Source organism: Xyrauchen texanus, chromosome 37, assembly GCF_025860055.1.
Source record: "Xyrauchen texanus isolate HMW12.3.18 chromosome 37, RBS_HiC_50CHRs, whole genome shotgun sequence".
In the NCBI taxonomy this organism is placed as follows: Eukaryota; Metazoa; Chordata; class Actinopteri; order Cypriniformes; family Catostomidae; genus Xyrauchen; species Xyrauchen texanus.
This window is the reverse complement of record NC_068312.1, coordinates 3473691-3495054: the sequence shown is the minus strand read 5'-3', so window position 1 is coordinate 3495054 and position 21364 is coordinate 3473691. Positions and strand designations below refer to the sequence as shown.

The following is a 21364-nucleotide window of genomic DNA, read 5'->3' as shown; positions in this document are numbered from 1 at the left end:
ATCCAGCTGAGCTGCCCAAGCACCAGGTCCCTGTGTGCACACAACAAGTCTTGAGTGTGAGCTACGATCAGCCAGTTGCCGAATAGGCCAACATGGGAGACAAGGGTGTCAAGGAACCATCCCTTTTCAGCCTCCCTCATCTCGGCCAAGTTGAGCCATACTTGGCAGTCCTGGACCACCAGGGTGGACATCGCCTGCCCTAGAGGCCATGCCTTGTCCTTCGTCGCCCGGAGGGCGAGATCGATCGTGATGCTCCTGCATCAATCCCAGAAGTGCCCTTGTGCTGTTCTCTTAGTTCCTTGGCTTGGTGCACCTGCAGGAGAGCCATGGCGTGCAGGCCAGAGGTGGCCTGTCCAGCGGCACTGTAAGCCTTAGTCACCAGTGACGACGTAAGCCTACAGGCCCTGGATGGGAGTCTCGGATGGTTCCACAATGTGGCTGCGTTTTGCGTGCACAGGTGCACAGCAACCACCTTATCCACCTGGCGAATCGCTGAGTACCCCCAGGCAGCCCCCACCATCGAGGGTATTGAGAGTGGAGGAGCTCAGAGATCGGGCCCGGGCAATAAAAGGTGCCCCCCACGAAAATTGGAAGGTTGGAACAAATGTGAACATATCTTATAACTGTAAAATGAAAATTGTCTTATGCACCTCCAGGAAGAAAGGGAAAAGTGCGAGCACGGCCGTGAGTGGCGCTCCGAGCCCAGGAACCAATCGTCAGGGCTGGGTGGAGGGTTCCACTCCAGTTGCAGTTTACCCGGCAGAGCAGCTCCCATTAGAGTCCTCAAATCACCCCCAGTGCTAACCGACGCTTCCTCATACCCATAGGTAGAAGAACCGAGGCGGGGAGCCACTGGGGTGGCTATCCCTCTGAAGAAGAAAAGCGTGACTGCAACATTGCCATGGACATGTTCTCAAGAAATCAAAGGGGTTTGGGGCTCCCAAGGGAAACCCCTAGTGTCACTACATCCATACAACATTGAGTGAGTGACAGATAGAGAACTAAAATAGATTGATTTACTAAAATAAAAATGAAAACTAAAATCAATTGGAAAACTAAAACCAAAACTAACAAATACAGTTGGTAAAATAACTGAAACTAAACTAAATAATAATACAAAAATGTAAAACTAAATAAAAATTAAAACTAAACTTAAAATCCTTTTATAACCTTGCTGTATACAAATATAATTATCCATAAAAATCTTTTAGTTAATGTGAATTTGTTCACAATGCAAATTCAATTAAATTCTTGTTGAGAGAACTATTAATTTCGTGTTCAGCCAACTATCAATTAACAATATGAATTGTGAATTGACTTCCATTGTAAGTGCCTAACTGTAACCCAGATTTTTTTTTTAAGAAAAGGAGTCCAAATAATTTTTTGTGGTAATGTTATGCCACTTCTCACACTCAGATGCTGAGTTCGGAATGGCATACTACCCATACAGCTCTTACTACTTCAGCCATATCTGTCTATGGCAGAAATAGTAATAGTAATATGGTAGTATGCAATTCCAAACTGGGCCAGAGGAAATTTTAACTGAAGAACAGGCAAACAGTCTTCACATAGAAACATACCAAGAAATAATCAAGGTTGTGATTGCATCCAAAAGATGATGCACAATGCAGAACATTTAGAAATGCAGATGGGTGAACGCTTTCTGAAGGCACTGTACATGTGAGCAGCACCGCGTGAGCTGGTGAAGGCGCTTCAGGCGCGTGTGTGTGTGCGTACGTGTGTGAGGAAATGAGAGAAATGCTAGGACATGCTCTGCCAGTTCTCTGCCTGGGGTTATGCAGTGATGTCAGAGCAGTTCAGCACAACGCTGTGTATGTGTGTGTGTAAGGCCCTTGACAGAGTGTGTCTTTTTTGTGTGTGTGTATGGATGATGCAATGAATGAGAAGATGGTAAAGAGTAAAACATGAAGATATTTGCATATATGTACATATATAGACAACGAAAGAGACAGAGAAGAAAATGGCACCCATCCAGTAACACAAGTTCTTGTTAACGTGTTATCTGAGCTTTGAAATCACGGATACGATATGCTGAATGAACCCTGGACACACTGACTGGAGGATCGCTCTAAGAACAATGATAGGTGAGTTTCAAAACATCAATATGATTTCAGACATGCATAAAAACATGAGCAATACACTCAAAGATCAGCCTGATGAACATGCTCACTGCGGTAGAATTAACCCTCTTAAATTTGAATAATTTTGTGAATTCAACCCTCCATAGGCAAGGGTCAATTATATTATGATTGCAGATGTATTACCAAAAGGTTTAAATGTGTTCTTAGATCAGGGCATGTTGTCACAAGTTTTAAATGTAGAAAATGTATACAATTTATAATTTACAATATTTCTATATCAAAACAGAGATTTTTTTATGCAACCATTTTTGTTGTTTTATTAGTCGTTTTGTGCCTCATATTTTAATACTTTTTAAATTAGCGTAGATTGAAAGAGAGGTGCACAGTAGATTTTGTTTTGGTTGTAGGGTGAAGGGGGAACGTGTCTCCACTGACAAATTATAATGTGACAACATGCCCTGCTGTTGTGAAAGGGCATTATTATTATATATACTATTATATTTTTATTTATTTATTTTTTTTTTTTTTTGTAGCTTAGACTAAGAATTTTGGCTCTGCAGAAATCGACTTTCAAAAACAAACCAACTCTGAGAAATATTCACTGGAGTAAAAAGTACTCCAGTTTTATTAGTGTTTACACAGTGTTGCTTCTGTTGTTAAAGACAACCAACAATTTAAATATTGTACATACTGTATCACCCTGTAATCAGTTAATTACATGTATAATTTTAGTTTACTTGTAATTTGTGTTTAATTTTGATTCTATATATTTAATTTGGTTGCTGTTGTTACTCAAGTAAAATAATTTTAACAATTGTCTTAATCTCTTCATGCCTTGATTGTTGTATACTAAAAAGTATTCTGATATTAGAAAAAAAATCCATAATTACCAATAATGTATCTTATTTTAAGACACAATTTATGTTAAAATTGGGAAAGATGTTGGATGGCACTGCATGACACTATCTATGCTCTGCAAACAAAAATACAAGACTAACATAACATGACTATAGCAAATCTTTAAGGTTTGGTTGTTGGAAAAAGAAAAAGTTTTAAGAGAGACTTAATTATTCAGCTAAAGAGATAACATAGATAAATCTGTTTTAGGGAATAGATGGACTGCATTTACTACACTCCTCAAACTGACTGCTGATGTCTATAACACTGAGAATAACACATACTTTTCATTTGAGCCCATCACATCAATTTCGTTCAGCATTTCCATGTGTTTTACAAGGCTGCTACTGCCTGCTTTTGTGCATGGCATTAAATATAAATTAAAATGACACAAATAAATAAGGTTTAGAAATAGTGTAATAGCGAGAGAGTGTATCCCCAGTCCAACTCTCATTAGTCTGATGTTTGTGTCCTTAATTTAGTAACCCTTCAGGTCAGTGAACAAATCCACTTCAAACACATCCTGCCTGCACAAACATCATGTCTGTATATGTAAAGGAAAAGCAGAAAACTCATGTTCCATGTGTAAAGCAAACTGTCCGCTAGCCTGTTCTCTCACTATAGAGATACAGTATCAGCACATGGACACAACAATCCAAACATCGTGTTCCTGGATCAACATTCCCATCAAATAATACCATTTTAGAGATAGAGGTATGGTTAGGGGCTTGAACAACATTCTTACCAACATATTACTTCCCTTTGATTGTAGGAGTAGATATGTGCAATATTATCACAAGGGAAATTCAGCATGTTGTTACCGAATGTACCAGAACACTGACATCATTATGCCGAGTTACTGTCAAGAGCCATCTCCCATCAGGCATTTTCACATCAGTTCAACTGTGTTAACCTTATCATGTGGGGCAATGGATAGCGTGTTGCATCAAATCTAGGCAGTAAGCGTGTTTGCATAATCAGTGACAGGCATGATTCAGAGGTTCCTTTTTCCCTCTAACAATAATTTTTTACTCCACTGACAGTTAGGTTAAGGGATGGAGTTTGTGGGGTAGAGATAATAAAATATGCAATTGCTCTTCACTGTATTACATTCTTTACAGCTAACATACTAAAACATGCTAAAACAACTTTGAAAAAAAGCTGTTTCTATCCCACTTGTTCAAAAAAACAAAATCATCACTTCTGGAAAAAATTGTAGCCACTGTGAATCATTTATTTAATAAAATAATTTTAACCCTTAGTGGACATTTCATCCGGAAACTGGAACTCACATTTACTTTTACATTTATGCATTTGGCAGATGATTTTAAACAAAGTGACTTACAGTGCATTCAGGCAATAGATTTTATCAGTTTGTGTGTTCCCTGGGAATTAAACCCATGATCTTGGAGTTGCTAGTGCCACGTGCCTTAACAGTCAAAAATACTTCCCACTTTGGGCACTGGTGACAGTGCTTTAAATTGCGGGAAGCACAGACCGGGTTTGGCTCATGAAACATCAGCCTACTGTTTCCGAATTCACCTTAGTTATGTTTCCATCAAAGTTGCGAATTTAATTTATAATAATATAATTAATAATAATAATACTCCAACAATGAACGAATTGAAGATGTGTTTCCATCTCGCTTGTTAAAAAGAACTAATTAGTCACTTCCAGAGAAACTGTAGCCACTGTGACTCTTATTAATAAGATACACGTGGTTTAGAGCATGCAGACAAAACATTGTAACAAACTTGTCTCATGTCTGGGAGCAACAGCTCGTCACACAGTTCTGGGGAAACTGTGTGTGTGTGTTCCCCCTTTATGTCTTTGTCATGTGGATCTATTTGATATTTTTCAAAAGTGTCAATAAACCTGTTTTTTGGCACAGTTTAAGTCTGTATTTTACTTATTTGTTCTTCAAACTCTATGCAGGCTTTGGACTTTCCGGACTGTTATTTCAGGATGACCAGAGCAGATGAGATGATTGGTCTGCTAGTTAGTCCAGTTATGAAAGAGTCATTCAGTCACATTACTTTTTTGATGCTCATCTTGTAATTCTAATAAATTCAATAGGAGTTTATTCAGTAAATGTGTTTCCATCATTGTTTATGCACATTACTTCTTAACAAATAAAACATGTATCCACCTCAAGCAAGCGTACACAATATTTTGAGAATTTTAAATATTTTATTAATATCTTGGTGTTTCCATCCAGCAGTTGTTATATGAAATTCCAAAATGAGAATTGGAATAGGAAACTCAGCTATTGAGATTAGTCTGGTAAGTGTAGAGTAATGTTTGGTTACATAATATCTGTTACGTTAGTAGGAGGAGGCAGACGAGGAGTGCGGGTTTAGATGATCTAAATGCGGGTTTTATTTAACAAGGTGAAAACTAGACAGACGGGAACAAAGGAAACATCCACGATGGGAGAATTAAAAAAAAAACACGAAAACATTCAAAGGGTACATGAACAGAGGGAGCAGGGCAAAACATCAACATCCAGGCAACTACAAACAACGATCGACAATGACTGGGGAACAAACGGTTTAAATACACAGGGAGAGTGATGATCAAACGACAAACAGGTGAGAACAATGATTGAGTGCTGGCAGTGATGAGGGCCGGGAATTGTGGGAAATGTAGTTCTTAACAGGTGACACGAGAAACACGGGGCAGACAACAGGGGATCGTAACATAACCCCCCCTCTAAGGAGCGGATACTAGACGCTTCTACAAAAGAAAGAAAAAATACCCAAAAAACAAAATCGAAATTGTCCAAGGAGTGAGGGGGGGCAGGCAGACCAAGGACTGCACAAGGGGCTACCAGACAGTCCACGGGGCAGACAGGCAGTCCAAGGGGGCACAGAGGGCAAGCAGGCAGTCCATGGGGGCACAAGGGGCAGACAGGCAGTCCAAGGAGGCACAGAGGGCAAGCAGGCAGTCCACGGGGGCAGACAGGCAGTACAAGAAGGACACAAGACGGGGACTGGGTCAGGTGGCCTGGGAGGCGGCCACAGGACAGGGACATGTTCAGGAGGCCTGGGAGCTGGCCACAGGACAAGGACAGGTTCAGGAGGCCTGGGAGCTGGCCGCATGGTAGGGTCTGGAGGCCTGGGAGTCGGCCACAGGACAGGTTCGGGAGGTCTGGGAGTTGGCCACCGGGCCACAGCCATGGGGAACTCCGAGGGCGGAGCCCTGGTAGGCGGAGCCATGGAGATTTCTGTTGGCAGAGCCATGGGTGGCTCAGGAGGCAGAACCGTAGAAGGCTCTGGAGACGGAGCCGTGGTTGGCGGAGCCGTGGGAGGCTCAGGAGGTGGAGCCATGGGAGGCGGAGCCATGGAAGGCTCAGGAGGCGGAGCAAAGGGTGGCTCAGGGGGTGGAGCCGTGGAAGGCGGAGCCATGGAAGGCTCTGGGGCAGAGCCAAGGGAGGCTCAGGAGAAGGAAACGTGGGAGGCTCAGGAGGTGGAGCCGAGGGAGGCTCTGGAGGTGACGTCGTAGAAGGCTCAGCAGGCGGAGCTGAGGGAGGCTCAGGAGACGGAGCCGTGGAAGGCTCTGGAGGCAGAGCCGAGGGAGGCTCAGGAGGCGGAGCCAAGGGAGGTGGTGGCATAGAAGGCTCTGGAGGCGGAGCCGAGGGAAGCTCTGGAGGCGGAGCCGAGGGAGGCGGTGGCCTAGAAGGTTTAGGAGTCGGAGCCGAGGGAGGTTCAGGAGGTGGAGCCGTGGAAAGCTCTGGGAAGCCGTGGAAGGCTCGAGGGGTGGAGCAAAGGAAGGCTCAAGAGGCGGAGCCCTGGGAGGCTCAAGAGGCCCTGACTCTGGGATGGTCATGGCTACAGGCGCTGGCTCTGGTATGGTAGAGGCTACTGGCGCTGGCTCTGGGACAGTCGAGGCTACTGGCGCCATGGTTGGCGGAGCCGTGGAAGGCTCAGGAGGCGGAGCCGTGGTTGGCGGAGCCGTGAAAGGCTCAGGAGGCGGAGCTGAGGGTGGATCAGGGGGCGGAGCCATGGAAGGCGGAGCCATGGAAGGCTCTGGAGGCAGAGCCGAGGGAGGCTCAGGAGGCGGAGCCGTGGGAGGCTCAGCAGGTGGAGCTGAAGGAGGCTCTGGAGACGATGTCATAGAAGGCTGAGTGAGGCTCAGGAGGTGGAGCCGTGGAAGGTGGAGCCATGGAAGGCTCTGGAGGCGGAGCTGAGGGAAGCTCTGGAGGCGGAGCCGAGGGAGGCGGTGGCGTAGAAGGCTCTGGAGACAGGGCTTAGGGAGGTTCAGGAGGTGGAGCCGTGGAAAGCTCTGGGATTGAAGCCGTGGAAGGCTCGAGGGGTGGAGCAGAGGAAGGCTCGAGAGGCGGAGCCCTGGGAGGCTCGAGAGGCAGTGCCCTGGGAGGCTCGGGAAGCGGAGCCGAGGGAGGTTCAGGAGGCGGAGCCTTGGAAAGCTCTGGGATTGAAGCCGTGGAAGGCTCGAGGGGAGGAGCCCTGGGAGGCTTGAGAGGCGCTGACTCTGGGACGGTCATGGCTACAGGCGCTGGCTCTGGGACGGTCGAGGCTACTGGCGCTGGCTCTGGGACGGCCGAGGCTACTGGCGCCATGGTTGGCTGAGCCATGGAAGGCTCTGGGGGCGGAGCCGAGGGAGGCTCTGGAGGCAGCGTCGTAGAAGGCTCACGGGGCGGAGCCGTGGACATCCATGATGGGAGAATTGAAACAAAAACACGAAAACATTCAAAGGGTACATGAACAGAGGGAGCAGGGCAAAACATCAACATCCAGGCAACTACAAACAACGATCGACAATGACTGGGGAACAAACAGGGTTTAAATACACAGGGAGATTGATGATCAAACGACAAACAGGTGAGAACAATGATTGAGTGCTGGCAGTGATGAGGGCCGGGAATTGTGGGAAATGTAGTTCACAACAGGTGACACGAGAAACACGGGGCAGACAACAGGGGATCGTAACATAACCCCCCCTCTAAGGAGCGGATACTAGACACTTCTACAAAAGAAAGAAAAAATACCCATAAAACAAAATCAAAATTGTCCAAGGAGTGAGGGGGGGCAGGCAGACCAAGGAGTGCACAAGGGGCTACCAGACAGTCCACGGGGCACAAGGGGCAGACAGGCAGTCCAAGGGGCACATGGGGCAGGCAGGCAGTCCAAGGGGGCACAGAGGGCAAGCAGGCAGTCCATGGGGGCACAAGGGGCAGACAGGCAGTCCAAGGAGGCACAGAGGGCAAGCAGGCAGTCCACGGGGGCAGACAGGCAGTACAAGAAGGACACAAGACGGGAACTGGGTCAGGTGGCCTGGGAGGCGGCCACAGGACAGGGACATGTTCAGGAGGCCTGGGAGCTGGCCACAGGACAAGGACAGGTTCAGGAGGCCTGGGAGCTGGCCGCATGGTAGGGTCTGGAGGCCTGGGAGTCGGCCACAGGACAGGTTTGGGAGGTCTGGGAGTCGGCCACCGGGCCACAGCCATGGGGAACTCCGAGGGCGGAGCCCTGGTAGGCGGAGCCATGGAGGTTTCTGGTGGCAGAGCCATGGGTGGCTCAGGAGGCGGAACCGTAGAAGGCTCTGGAGACAGAGCCGTGGTAGGCGGAGCCATGGGAGGCTCGGGAGGCCGAGCCGAGGATGGCTCAGGAGATGGAGCCATGGGAGGCGGAGCCATGGAAGGCTCTGGGGGCAGAGCCGAGGGAGGCTCAGGAGGAGGAAATGTGGGAGGCTCAGGAGGTGGAGCCGAGGGAGGCTCTGGAGGCGGCATCGTAGAAGGCTCAGGGGCGGAGCTATGTAAGGCTCTGGAGGTGACGTCGTAGATGGCTCAGCAGGCGGAGCTGAGGGAGGTTTAGGAGGCGGAGCCGTGGAAGGCAGAGCCATGGAAGGCTCTGGAGGCAGAGCCGAGGGAGGTTCAGGAGGCGGAGCCAAGGGAGGTGGTGGCATAGAAGGCTCTGGAGGCGGAGCCCTGGGAGGCTCGAGAGGCGGTGCCCTGGGAGGCTCGGGAGGTGGAGCCGAGGGAAGTTCAGGAGGCGGAGCCTTGGAAAGCTCTGGGATTGAAGCCGTGGAAGGCTCGAGGGGCGGAGCCCTGGGAGGTTCGAGAGGCGGAGCCCTGGGAGGCTTGAGAGGCGCTGACTCTGGGACGGTCATGACTACAGGCGCTGGCTCTGGGACGGTCGAGGCTACTGGCGCTGGCTCTGGGACGGTCGAGGCTACTGGCGCCGTGGTTGGCGGAGCCGTGGAAGGCTCAGGAGGCGGAGCCGTGGTTGGCGGAGCCGTGGAAGGCTCAGGAGGCGGAGCTGAGGGTGGCTCAGAGCGCGGAGCCATGGAAGGCTCTGGGGGCGGAGCCGAGGGAGGCTCTGGAGGCGGCATCATAGAAGGCTCACGGGGCGGAGCCGTGGAAGGCTCTGGAGGCAGAGCCGAGGGAGGCTCAGGACATGGAGCCGAGGGAGGCTCAGGAGGCGGAGCCATGGAAGGTGGAGCCATAGGAGGCTCAGGAGGTGGAGCTGAGGGAGGCTCAGCCGAGGGAGGCGGTGGCGTAGAAGGCTCTGGAGGCGGAGCCGAGGGAGGTTTAAGAGGCGGAGCCGTGGAAAGCTCTGGGATTGAAGCCGTGGAAGGCTCGAGGGGTGGAGCAGAGGAAGGCTCGAGAGGCGGAGCCCTGGCAGGCTTGAGAGGCGGTGCCCTGGGAGGCTCGAGAGGCGCTGACTCTGGGACGGTCATGGCTACAGGCGCTGGCTCTGGGACGGTCGAGGCAACTGGCGCTGGCTCTGGGATGGTCGAGGTTACTGGCGCTGGCTCTGGGACGGTCGAGGCTACTGGCGCTGGCTCCGGGACGGTCGAGGCTACTGGCGCTGGCTCCGGGGCGGTCGAGGCTACAGGCGCTGGCTCTGGGACGGTCGAGGCTACAGGCACTGGCTCACTGACGTTCGAGGCTACAGGTACTGGCTCACTGACGTTCAAGGCTACAGGCAATGGCTCACTGACGGTCGGGGCTGCAGGCACTGATTTGTTGCGTGAGCTCTGGTTTGCTGAACATAGAAGGCAGAGCCATGGGTGGTTCTGGGGACGGAGCCATGGAAGCCTTTCCTCTTCTCCTCCTCCTCCGGGCGGACGAGGCTGACAACACTGGCTCGCTGACCGTGGCAGGCGTCGGCTCTGGCTTGCTGACCGTGGCAGGCGTAGGTTCTAGCTCGCTGACCGTGGCTGGCGTGAACTGGGGAGCGGAAGCCTTTCCTCTCCTCCTCCTCCTCCGGGCGGACAAAGCTGGCAGCGCTGGCTCATTGACCAAGGCAGGCATGGGGTTTGGCTCGCTGGCAGGCGGGGCAGGCGTGAAGGGATGAGCCATGGACGAATGGGGGGGGTTGGCCCTGAAGAAAACCACCAGGGAGGAGTCCGGGAAGTCCGCGACACTCGCCAGCTCGAGGAAATCGCGGATGTGGTCCTCCACAGGACGGTCCTCTTGTATGAGGCTGAGAAGTCGACATTTCGCTTGGAGAACCGCTAGATCCATATTTGGGTCGATCGTTCTGTTACGTTAGTAGGAGGAGGCAGACGAGGAGTGCGGATCTAAATGTGGGTTTTATTTAACAAGGTGAAACCTAGACAGACAGGAACAAAGGAAACATCCATGATGGGAGTACTGAAACAAAAACAAGAAAACATTTAAAGGATACATGAACAGAGTGAGCAGGGCAAAACATGAACATCCAGGCATCTACAAACAACGATCGACAATGACTGGGGAACCAACAGGGTTTAAATACACAGGCAGAGTGATGATCAAACGACAAACAGGTGAGAACAATGATTGAGTGCTGGCAGTGATGAGGGCCGGGAAATGTGGGAAATGTAGTTCATAACAGGTGACACGAGAAACACGGGGCAGACAACAGGGGATCGTAACAATATCCTTGGTCTTCATGCTGCCCTAATTCACCTGTTTAAAGAACTGTGGGATGTTTGAATTCCATCCTTACCTCTACTCCACCACCCTCGATATGGTGGTGTGGTGTGGCAGTCATCATTACAGATGGTACCTGAAAGTTAAGCTACCACTATCCATGTGCCCTTGAGCAAGAATTTCTTGCCCTTGAGAATGAAAACTGCATTTTTCTCGAGGAGAAGGATGCTTGTATTACGTTCATGCTGCCATTATATGGCGATATCACATAAAAGTTTTGTTAAAAACAATTCACAACCCCCCACTTATGTGGCGATAAACAAAGATTATGCCACTTTACCTGTTACAGCTCTGCATACTTAATAATTTATACAGTCTGTGTACAGTCTGTTTCAAGTATTGGGTGTTATCTGATTACAAAGTAATTAATGTAATCTAATAAAAATTTTGGACAAGAAGTAGTGTAAACACATTACATTTTGAATTCTTGTAATGAAGTTACTGATTTTCAATTCATTAAATTTAGTGCTGTCAGTTGATTCAAATATTTAATCGCGATTAATCACATATTTCACAGTTAATTGCGGTTAAGAAGCTGAAGAAGATGGCGAGATGATGGGAGATGGACAAGATGGCGCTGCAAATGGCTGCCTTGGTTTGGAGCTCTTCAGTTTTTTGTTGTTTTTGTTTGTTTGTCCAGTGTTAGTAATCCAGTCAGTTTTACCAGGGATGAACAGCATATACCAGTCAACCTTTTCCTGGTTTTCGAATATTCTGATGTTTTACTGGACATTCTAGTTGGAGGCGCAGCTGTATTGTTTAAACGCACTACAAGTCACAGGTGAGGGAGACGAGCCGGTGCGCTGGTGAAGCGCCGTCGCCGCGACTTTCGTACACCACTGCCGTGCATTCATCTAGAGAATCTCCACTCTCTTCCTAACAACGGACGAACTACATCTCCTCATACGTACAAACGAAGACTTTTCAAACTCTGCTGCCATGTGCTTCACAGAAACCTGGCTGAGTGAAACCATTCCGGACAGCGCAATACATCTGCCGGGCTTTCAGCTGTTCAGAGCAGATCGCATCGCGGAGTTAATGGGGAAAACGAGAGGCGTGGAACATGCTTTTACATCAATGAAAGTTGGTGTACTGATGTAAGATCATTAAAGATAATGTGCTGTCCTAATTTAGAATTGCTCTTTATTAACTGTAAGCCTTTCTACTCACCGCAGGAATGTGTATATCGCGCCAAACGCTCGTGGGAACACAGCGCTGCAACATCTGACTGATCAAATCACAGACACAGAACAATACCCGGACTCAGGTATTATTAGTCTTGGGGATTTTAACAAAGCAAATCTCACACGTGAACTGCCCAATTACAAACAGCACATTACATGCCCCACCTGAGACAGGAATATACTGGATCATTGCTACACAACAATAATGTATGCATATCGCTCTGTCCCTAGAGCAGCTTTGGGACTCTCTGATCACTGTCTGGTTCATCTTCTCCAAACTACATGCAGGAATAAAAATCAACCAAGCCAGTAGTAAGGATTGTACAGAGATGGACCAATGAAGCAGAGCAGGAACTACAAGCCTGCTTCGATTTTACAGATTGTTTTTGAGGCTGCAGCCACAGACCTAGACGAGCTCTCCGATATTGTTACATCATATATCAGTTTCTGTGAGGTTGTGTGATTCCTACTAGGACTTATTTATCATTTAATAACAATGAACCGTGGTTTACAGGAAAATGCAGACAGCTTCGTCATGCCAAAGCGAATGCTTACAGGGGTGGGGATAAAGTATTGTATAATCAGGCCAGAGATACACTGAATAGGGAAATCAGAGGGCTAAAATAAGTTACTCTGAGAAGCTGGAAAACAAGCTTTCAGCTAATGACCCTGCATCAGTGTGGAGTGGCATGAAACAACTCACAAATGACAGGACTCCTACCCCCAACCCTGTGGTGGACCAACAACTGGCTAACGACCTTAATGTGTTCTACTGCAGATTTGAAAGGACCAATCCCACTCCCAACACCCAATCTGACCTTCACTTCATACAAACACCAACACCTCCTGCAACCCCCCTCCACCCCCTCCTGCTACTAAACATGCACTTAAGATCTGGGAAACAAAAGACGAGGAAGGCTTCAGGCCCAGATGGCGTCTCACCAGCATGTCTTCGATCCGGTGCTAACCAACTGGCCCCCATCTTTACTCAGATCTCCAATAGATAACTGTGTCCCATGCTGCTTCAAATGCTCAATCATTCTCCCTGTCCCCCAAAAAAAAAAAAAATCACAGGACTTAATTACTAAAGACCTGTCGCTCTGATGTCTGTGGTCATGACGTCATTTGAGAGACTGGAGTTGCCCCACCTGAAGAACATCATTGCACCCTTTCTAGATCTCCTTGAATTTGCTTATCAAGCAAACAGGTCTGTGGATGATGCAGTCAACATGGGATGCATCATATCCTGCAACATCTGGACAGTCCAGGGACATATGCAAGGATGCTTTTTGTGGACTTCAGTTTGGCTTTCAACACCATCATCCCAGCTATACTCCAGAACAAATTACACCAACTCTCTGTTCCCATGTCTATCTGTCAGTGGATCACCAGGTTTCTGACAGACAGGCAGCAGCTTGTGAGACAGGGGAAATTCACTTCCGGCACCTGTTCAGACAGCACTGGTGCCCCACAGGGATGTGTGCTCTCCCCACTACTCTTCTCCCTCTGTCAAGGACCCCTCTGTCAAGCTCCTGAAGTTTGCAGAAGACACCACTGTCATCGGCCTCATCCGAGATGATGATAAGTCTACAGGAAAAGCGCTTGTATTGAACTCTTTTGTTTTACTTTTAGTGCTGGCAGTGCACATGCAAATTATTCTTTATCCAAACTGTAAGAAGGATGTGCAGCACAGCGCCGGGGAAACCCTGATGTTTCACTCCAGCTTTTCACAGGTCCCATCTGGGTTGGTTTTGTACAAAATAATACGGTTAAGACGTTCTTTCTCGATCACTTGATCATTGACACAGAATCAATGTTTTGTATGTGTCACTGCAATGACCCCAATGGATACATCTTGAGGGTTACAGAAATGTAAAATCAGTAAATGCGTTAATCACAGTTAATTCACATGTTAAACATTTGAAATCAATTGCATCTGTTAATGTGTTAATTTCGACAGCTCTAATTGAATTATGTTTAAATACATGATTAGGTTACAAATATTTCTAAAATAATACTATATATGTAGAATATATGTAAAACATGAATTTTGTTCATATGTGAGTCTGGATGTAAGCCCCATAACAGGTAAGTGAGAAATATATATTTAGGGGTCAAGCTCCGAAGGGGCAACATTTTTTTCATTAGTTTTCATCTTATTATTATTCTTCCACTTCTTCCTCTGCTCTTGAGTCTATGGCAGCCCATAGAACTGCTTGTGGGAAAGTTCTGAAATTTTGGCACTCTGATCTATTACCACAACAAATTTGGGGTCTCTACATCAAACTCTCTAGCGCCACCAACAGCCCAAATTTGCCCTCACATTTATGTTAATAACTTTTGAACTATGATTCCTACAAACATCCTCTGATTCCTTGGCTTAAGACGATTCGAGTGCATTATGACGTCATTTTCCGTCATGAAAATTTTTCCGGCATTTTTTTATTTTCTGAAAAACCTACTTTTTCTAACTCGTCCTAGGCCATTTGTCGTATTTCCATGAAAATTTGCCTGCATCATCTAGTGAAGAGGTGTCAAACTCGGTTCCTGGAGGGCTTCAACCCTAATTAAACACACTTGAAGCATTTAATCAAGGTCTTCAGGAATGCTTGAAGATTACAAGAAAGCATTTAAGAGCAGGGCTGGAACAAAACTCTGCAGGGCTGCGGCCCTCCAGGAACTGAGTTTGACAGCCCTGATCAAGAGGCACTCACGACAAAAATTTATTCACAGAAATTTTATAAACCATACTGTTCTCGAATGGCGCTTCAACGAATTTGACGAAGAACACGCAAAATTGAACTTGAGGCTGTATCTCCACAATGCTTTGAGGGATTGGGACGAAACTTGGTACGTGTCATCACCATTAGAACCTGAGGTTGCCTGCAGCATTTTGGCGCACTGCCCCCTACTAGTCAGGAGATAGAAAATGTGGCTTATAACTCTTGAATGCGTTCCTGCATGATAAACATCATGCCCAAATACTTCCTGAGCAGTTTCAGAACAGTGCCACATACTGGACAAAAATCCTAATCCTCATGGTGCCATAGCCTTGCAGCTATATTTGTTTTTGAATTTCTTCAGTGTATGGTGTTTTAGAAAGTATTAGTAATGTGATTTGATTTTAAGTTATCAGTTAAGTAATCTGATGACAATTTTAGAGAAGAAATTAATAATCAGTTTATAATATAATAATAATATATAATAATCAGTAATAATAATGCAGTGGAATATTTTTAATGAATAACTTACCCAACACTGTCTGTTTCTGACCTTCTGAGACTATTGATAATGCAATCTACATTTGAAGACTTCCAAATCCTATTAACCTGGTCATTTGTTAAACAATGAGGCACGAGCCAGCCCATAAAATATTCAAACCCTCGTCCGCCCTCTATTTGCAGAGACCGGAATTAACTTGCAACTTGACACCAGTTCCAGAAACCTTTTATATTCTTATCAAACATATAGCCACACAAAATTTAAAACTGACAGCCTTACACCACTAGTGCATCAGAAAAAGTCCCTCAATAGCTACTCTACTGTCTTACTTTAGTCCTGAACATAAAATGATTAGTTGCTTTGGAACAATACTTTAGAAATAAATATAACTGAAATATTGTTTGAGGGAACACCAAAAAAGCCTGACAGTTAAGGTAAAATGAATGTAGTTGTAACTCCCCCATTCATGTGTTTCTTCAGCAGGTGTGGTGTTTGCATTATCCAGCCTGTTGTTACTCCAGGCAGTCTCCTCTTGCCCCAAGGAGTGCTCATGTGACACTCACACCAAAGTGGTGGACTGCCGGGGACGAGGATTGTATGACATTCCTCACAAGATCCAACAAGACACAATAGAGCTATATCTCCAAAACAACCGCATCCGAGGCCTCAGCTCCATGTCGTTCCAAGAGACACCTCAACTCCAAATTCTGGACCTGGCCAACAATTCAATCACTACACTTTCCCCCAGTGCCCTTCTGGGACTCAGAAGCCTGAAAATCCTCATTCTGGCCAATAACTCTATCCGGGAGGTGGACCGGCGCCTACTGGTTTCAATAAGAAACCTAACCCTCTTGGACCTGTCCTATAACAGCTTAGGAGGTCTACCAGGAGCTCTCGCTGATAGCTTCCACCATCTGACCCACCTATCCCTGCACTTCAATCGGCTGACCAAGCTGGACCATACACACCTGGAGTCTCTTGGTAATCTGAAAGTTCTTCACCTGAAGGGTAATCCCTGGAGATGTGACTGTCATCTGATTGGACTCAAGCTATGGCTGGAGACATTTGCCTTCAAAGGTAACAAAATGGTAAAATCCACCATACATATTGCTGGTAAAAATGGATTACATGTAACTGATAAAGTAATTAGACAACAAAAATAAAGTATTTGCAATTAGACTACATAACATATCAAAACAACATAAAAGTCAAATTGCAGTAACTTTTTTTATGAATTACATGTTTACATATTCATCAGGCAACAACAGAAATCTTTTTTATAATTTACTTATCCCCTTATTTTTTTTAATCTTTTAAAAATCAATTTACTGTCAATTATTTTAATTATTGATTTTCATTATAGATTTTCAATTGATACATTTAATATGTTTCTTCTATTTTCAAAATTTTCATTCTAAATTAGCCTACTGCTGATATTAACTTTGTAAGTCTGATAAGTAATTTTAGAAGAGGGTCAGGGGAGAGGGAGGGCTGTGAAATCGTACAAACAGTGTACCAAGCTTACAATTCAGAAGTAATCTACCCAGCACTGAATAGACATTGCTATTAATTCAAGTTTATGTACTTGAGCTTTGTACGTTTCATCTGGTCATGACAAGAGTTGAAAGATATAACTACACAATGATTCAGTCACACCAGTCATATGGAAACATACTGCATTTAATGCAATAGTTCACCCATAAATGAAAATTCTCTCAGTAGTTACTCACCATCGTCATATCCCAGGCGTTTATGACTTGTTTTTTCACAAGAACACATTTGAAGAAAAATAAAAAAATCTCAGTGGGTCCTTAAAATGTATTTGGATTGTGATCTGACTTTTGAAGCTAAATTTTCACATTTTTGCCTTTAAACCCTCCAGAAAAAGAGGCCCCATTCACTTCCATTGTAAGTGCCTCAATGTAACCACTATTTTTATTTAATTTTTATAATCAACATTATTCCAAAAATGCTATTGATTGAGCTTAACTTGTATTGAACCAATGGCTGACCATTATGGCAGGTTCACACATCCGCCCATAATAACAGATTACACCATTCTCACGTGGTGACTCATCCCAGAAGCATCCCAGATGCAGCAGTGAGAGGATAGTTTCCACACTGAGCTTTTTGCCATTTTTGCCATGCAGCTCTGGGTGCAGTACACAATACTAAAATAATCAGGAGATTGCAGAAAAGACACAAAAGCAAATCAAAATTATTCAAACCGAACCTGAAGTACACTTCAATTTATATGTCTACATGCAAGTAAACTCATTCTGTATAGGTGTTTAGTAGAGACACAACATTAACCAATCACGACCATGTGTGCTGATTAAGATGAAGTACACATGACAGCCCTCTATTGTCCTTAACCAGCAGCACTAACCTCAGCTTATTATGACCTTATTAATGAAAAATTTGGCGTAGGACCCCAGAGATAACTATTTTAGTTGCTGCAGGAAATGCGCTCAGTGACCGACCTCGCCCTCAGGGCCAGGAAGGTGAAAGCGTCGTCACTCGGGCAGGCGATGGCCACACTCGTGGTTCAGGAACGTGTGGCTGAACTTGGTCGAGATGCACGAAGTGGACAAGACACGTTTCCTCGACACGCCTGTTTCCCAGTTCGGTCTTTTTGCCGACACCATCGAGGACTTCGTCCAACAGTTCTCCATGGTGAAGAAGCAGACGGAGGCCATATCACACATCCTTCCCCACCGCAAACCTGCCGCCACGGGCCACGCTCCGTCTGCTCGCCGAGGGCGTCCTCCTGCGTCAAAGAAACGTGCAACTCCACCTCAACCTGGGCCCAGCTCTCAGCTCCTGCGTCGAGCACCCCGCAGGATGTGCACGCCCCCGTCTCACGGACCCGGAAGGCTCCCAAGCGATCCTGAGACGCCCGACCCAGAGACCAAGACGTTCGCTCCGGAGACGTTTCTCACTGTACTACCAACATCCGAAAAAGTATCTACCGGCTTATCTTTCATTAAACTCCACTAGTGTTTGGATGAGTGTCTCTAACTCATTAACCTTCTCCGTCAGTGTAGCAAAGATGCCGGGAAAGTTGTGGTAAGATCCATGTGCAGCTTTAATAACAGTGTAAATAGTGTAAAAGTAGCAAATAAAGGGAAAACAAAAGGCAAGCAAAGGTTTGGTACACGGGCAGACAGTCCAGAAAGGCAAACCAAGTAAATCCGAGAGGCAGAGGGGTAATCCGGTAAACATGCATAAAATCCAAAAACTTGTGAACAGGCTGGAAAATACGAGAAAAGAGGCAGGAGACAAAACACAGGGTAAACAGGAATGGTAATTAACGCTCAGAAATGTTGACAAGGCAAACAAGACTTCGCAATGAATGCAAATAAATAGGTAACTTAAATAGACAGAGTTGATGTGGAACAGGTAAGTGAACAATCAGTCTAACCGGAGGATTATGGGAGATGTAGTTCTTGAAAGTTAGTACTCAGGGGATGGCGACCTCTGGTGGCATATAGGAGAGATAGGAGGCGCTGCAGGTGTAACAGTTAGCCTGACTAATTCCTTACATTTATCAGATGTGAATCCCTCATTGCTGATTGAAGAAGCTATTGTAAACATGTGGCATGCAATGCACAAAGCGATAATATGAGAGGATGCCATGACTTGAAATTGTTTGTTGTTGTTGTGGTGGTGGTTCCTGATCACCATTGATTTTAGAGGTTTACATACACTTTGTTAGTATTTGGTAACAATGCCTTTAAATTGTTTAACTTGGGTCAAACGTTTTGGGTAGCCTTCCACAAGCTTCTCACAATGAGTTGCTGGAATTTTGGCCAATTCCTCCAGACAGAACTGGTGTAACTGAGTCAGGTTTGTAGGCCTCCTTGCTGGCACATGCTTTTTCAGTTCTGGGCACAAATCTTCTATTGGATTGAGGTCAGGGCTTTATGATGGCCATTCCAATATATTGACTTTGATGTCCTTAAGCCATTTTACCACAACATTGGAGGTATGCTTGGGGTCATTGTCCATTTGGAAGTCTCATTTGCGACTGAGATTTAACTTCCTGGCTGATGTCTTGAGATATTGCTTCAATAAATCCACATAATTTTCCTTCCTGATGATGCCATCAATTTTTTGAAGTGCACCAGTACCTCTTGCAGCAAAACACCCCCACAACATGATGCTGTCACCCTCCTGCTTCACAGTTGGGATGTTGTTCTTCGGCTTGCAAGCCTCACCCTTTTTCCTCCAACGTAACGATAGCCATTATGGCCAAACAGTTTGATTTTTATTTCATCAGACCAGAGCACTCTAAAAAGTAAGATCTTTGTCCCCATGTGCACTTGCAATCTGTAGTCTGGTTAATTTGTGGGGGTTTTGGAGTAGTGGCTTCTTCCTTGCTGAACAGCATTTCAGGTTATGTCGATATAGGACTTGTTTTACTGTGGATATAGATACTTGTCTACATGATTCCTCCAGCATCTTCACAAGGTCATTTGTTGTTGTTCTGGGATTGATTTGCACTTTTCGCACCAAACTACGTTAATCTAGGAGACAGAAAGTGTCTCCTTCCTGAGCAGTAAGATGGCCTGTTACAAGATGCAATTACACTTTGTAATTAATTTTATCAAGAATATCCACATCATATTGTTTGTGTGTGTATATATATATATATATATATATATATATATATATATATATATATATATATATATATATATATAAACTGGCAGCCAAAAGTTTGGAATAATGTACAGAATTTCAGAAGGAAATTGGTACTTTAATTCACCAAAGTGGCATTCAACTGGTCACAAATTATAGTCAGGACATTACTGATGTAAAAAACAGCACCATCACTATTTGAAAAAAGTTATGTGGTGACTTTTAGATTTTTATCAAATCAAGACAAGCACCACTTCCTGTAGCCATCACTCCAACAGCTCATCCTTGAGTAATCACGCTAAATTGCTAATTTGGAACTAGAAAATCACTTGCAATTATATCAAACACAGTTGAAAGCTAGTTGGTTTGTTAAATGAAGCTTAACATTGTCATTGTGTTTGTTTTTGAGTTGCCACATTATGCAATAGACTGGCATTTCTTAAGGTCAATATTAGGTTAAAAATTGTAAAAAAAAGTAACATCTTTCTCTAGACACTCAGTCAATCATTGTTTTGAGGAATGAAGGCAATACAATGCTTGAAATTGCCAAAAAATACTGAAGATTTCACACAAAAGTGTACACAACAGTCTTCAAAGACAAAGCACAACTGGCTCTAACAAGGACAGAAGGAGCGGCGAAAGGCCCAGATGTACAACTAAACAAGAGGATAAGTTTATGAAATAGATTTACATTTAAATTTAAATCTATGGATTTGGCAAATGCTTTTATCTGGAACAACCCCCCGGAGCAACCTGGAGTTAAGTGCCTTTGCTCAAGAACACAATGGTGGTAGCTGTGGGGATCAAACTGTCAACCTTCTACTTACCAGATGTATACTTTAGCCCACTACACCACCACTCCATATATAGATGCCTCACATGTCCTCAGCTGACAGCTTCATTGAATTCTACCTGCTCAACACCAGTTTCATGTACAACAGTATAGAGAGGACTCAGGGGTGTACTTTTGAAACAGAAAAACAAAAAGAAAAGAGTGGGCAAACAAATACAGACATTGGACAACAGATAATTGGAAAAGGTTTATAGATCTTAACCACATTGAGCTTGTGTGGGTTCAGCTAGACTGTAAGGTGCATGAGAAGTGCCCGACAAGACGGCCACTTCTATGGTATGTGCTACAGGAAGCATGGGTTGAAATTTCCCCTGAGTATCTGGGCAAACTGACAGCTAGAATGCCAAGGTTATGCAAAGCTGTCATTGCTGCATGTGGAGGATTTTTTGATGAGAACTCTGAAGTAATTTAAGAAGTTGTAATAGTAATTTTTCACATTCCTAATGTCCTGATTATACATTGTGATCATTTGAATGCCACTTTGGTGAATAAAAGTACCAATTTCTTTCCATAAGAGCAAAAT

General features: G+C 45.4%; 1 protein-coding gene across 2 annotated transcripts in view; it reads left to right on the top strand.

Moving 5' to 3' along the window:
• Positions 1-1982: 1982 nt before the first annotated feature.
• The window catches only part of LOC127630678 (leucine-rich repeat and transmembrane domain-containing protein 1), a 28714-nt gene continuing 9332 nt past the window's right edge, over positions 1983-21364 (top strand). The window contains exons 1-2 of one of the 2 annotated variants that reach the window (XM_052108328.1): positions 1983-2105; positions 15828-16421. In XM_052108328.1, the coding sequence (XP_051964288.1) occupies positions 2057-2105; positions 15828-16421 (643 nt within the window). In that variant the 5' untranslated portion in view covers positions 1983-2056. Of the gene's footprint in view, positions 2106-15824; positions 16422-21364 lie in introns of both variants that reach the window. The other variant, XM_052108327.1, reaches the window with a different exon arrangement.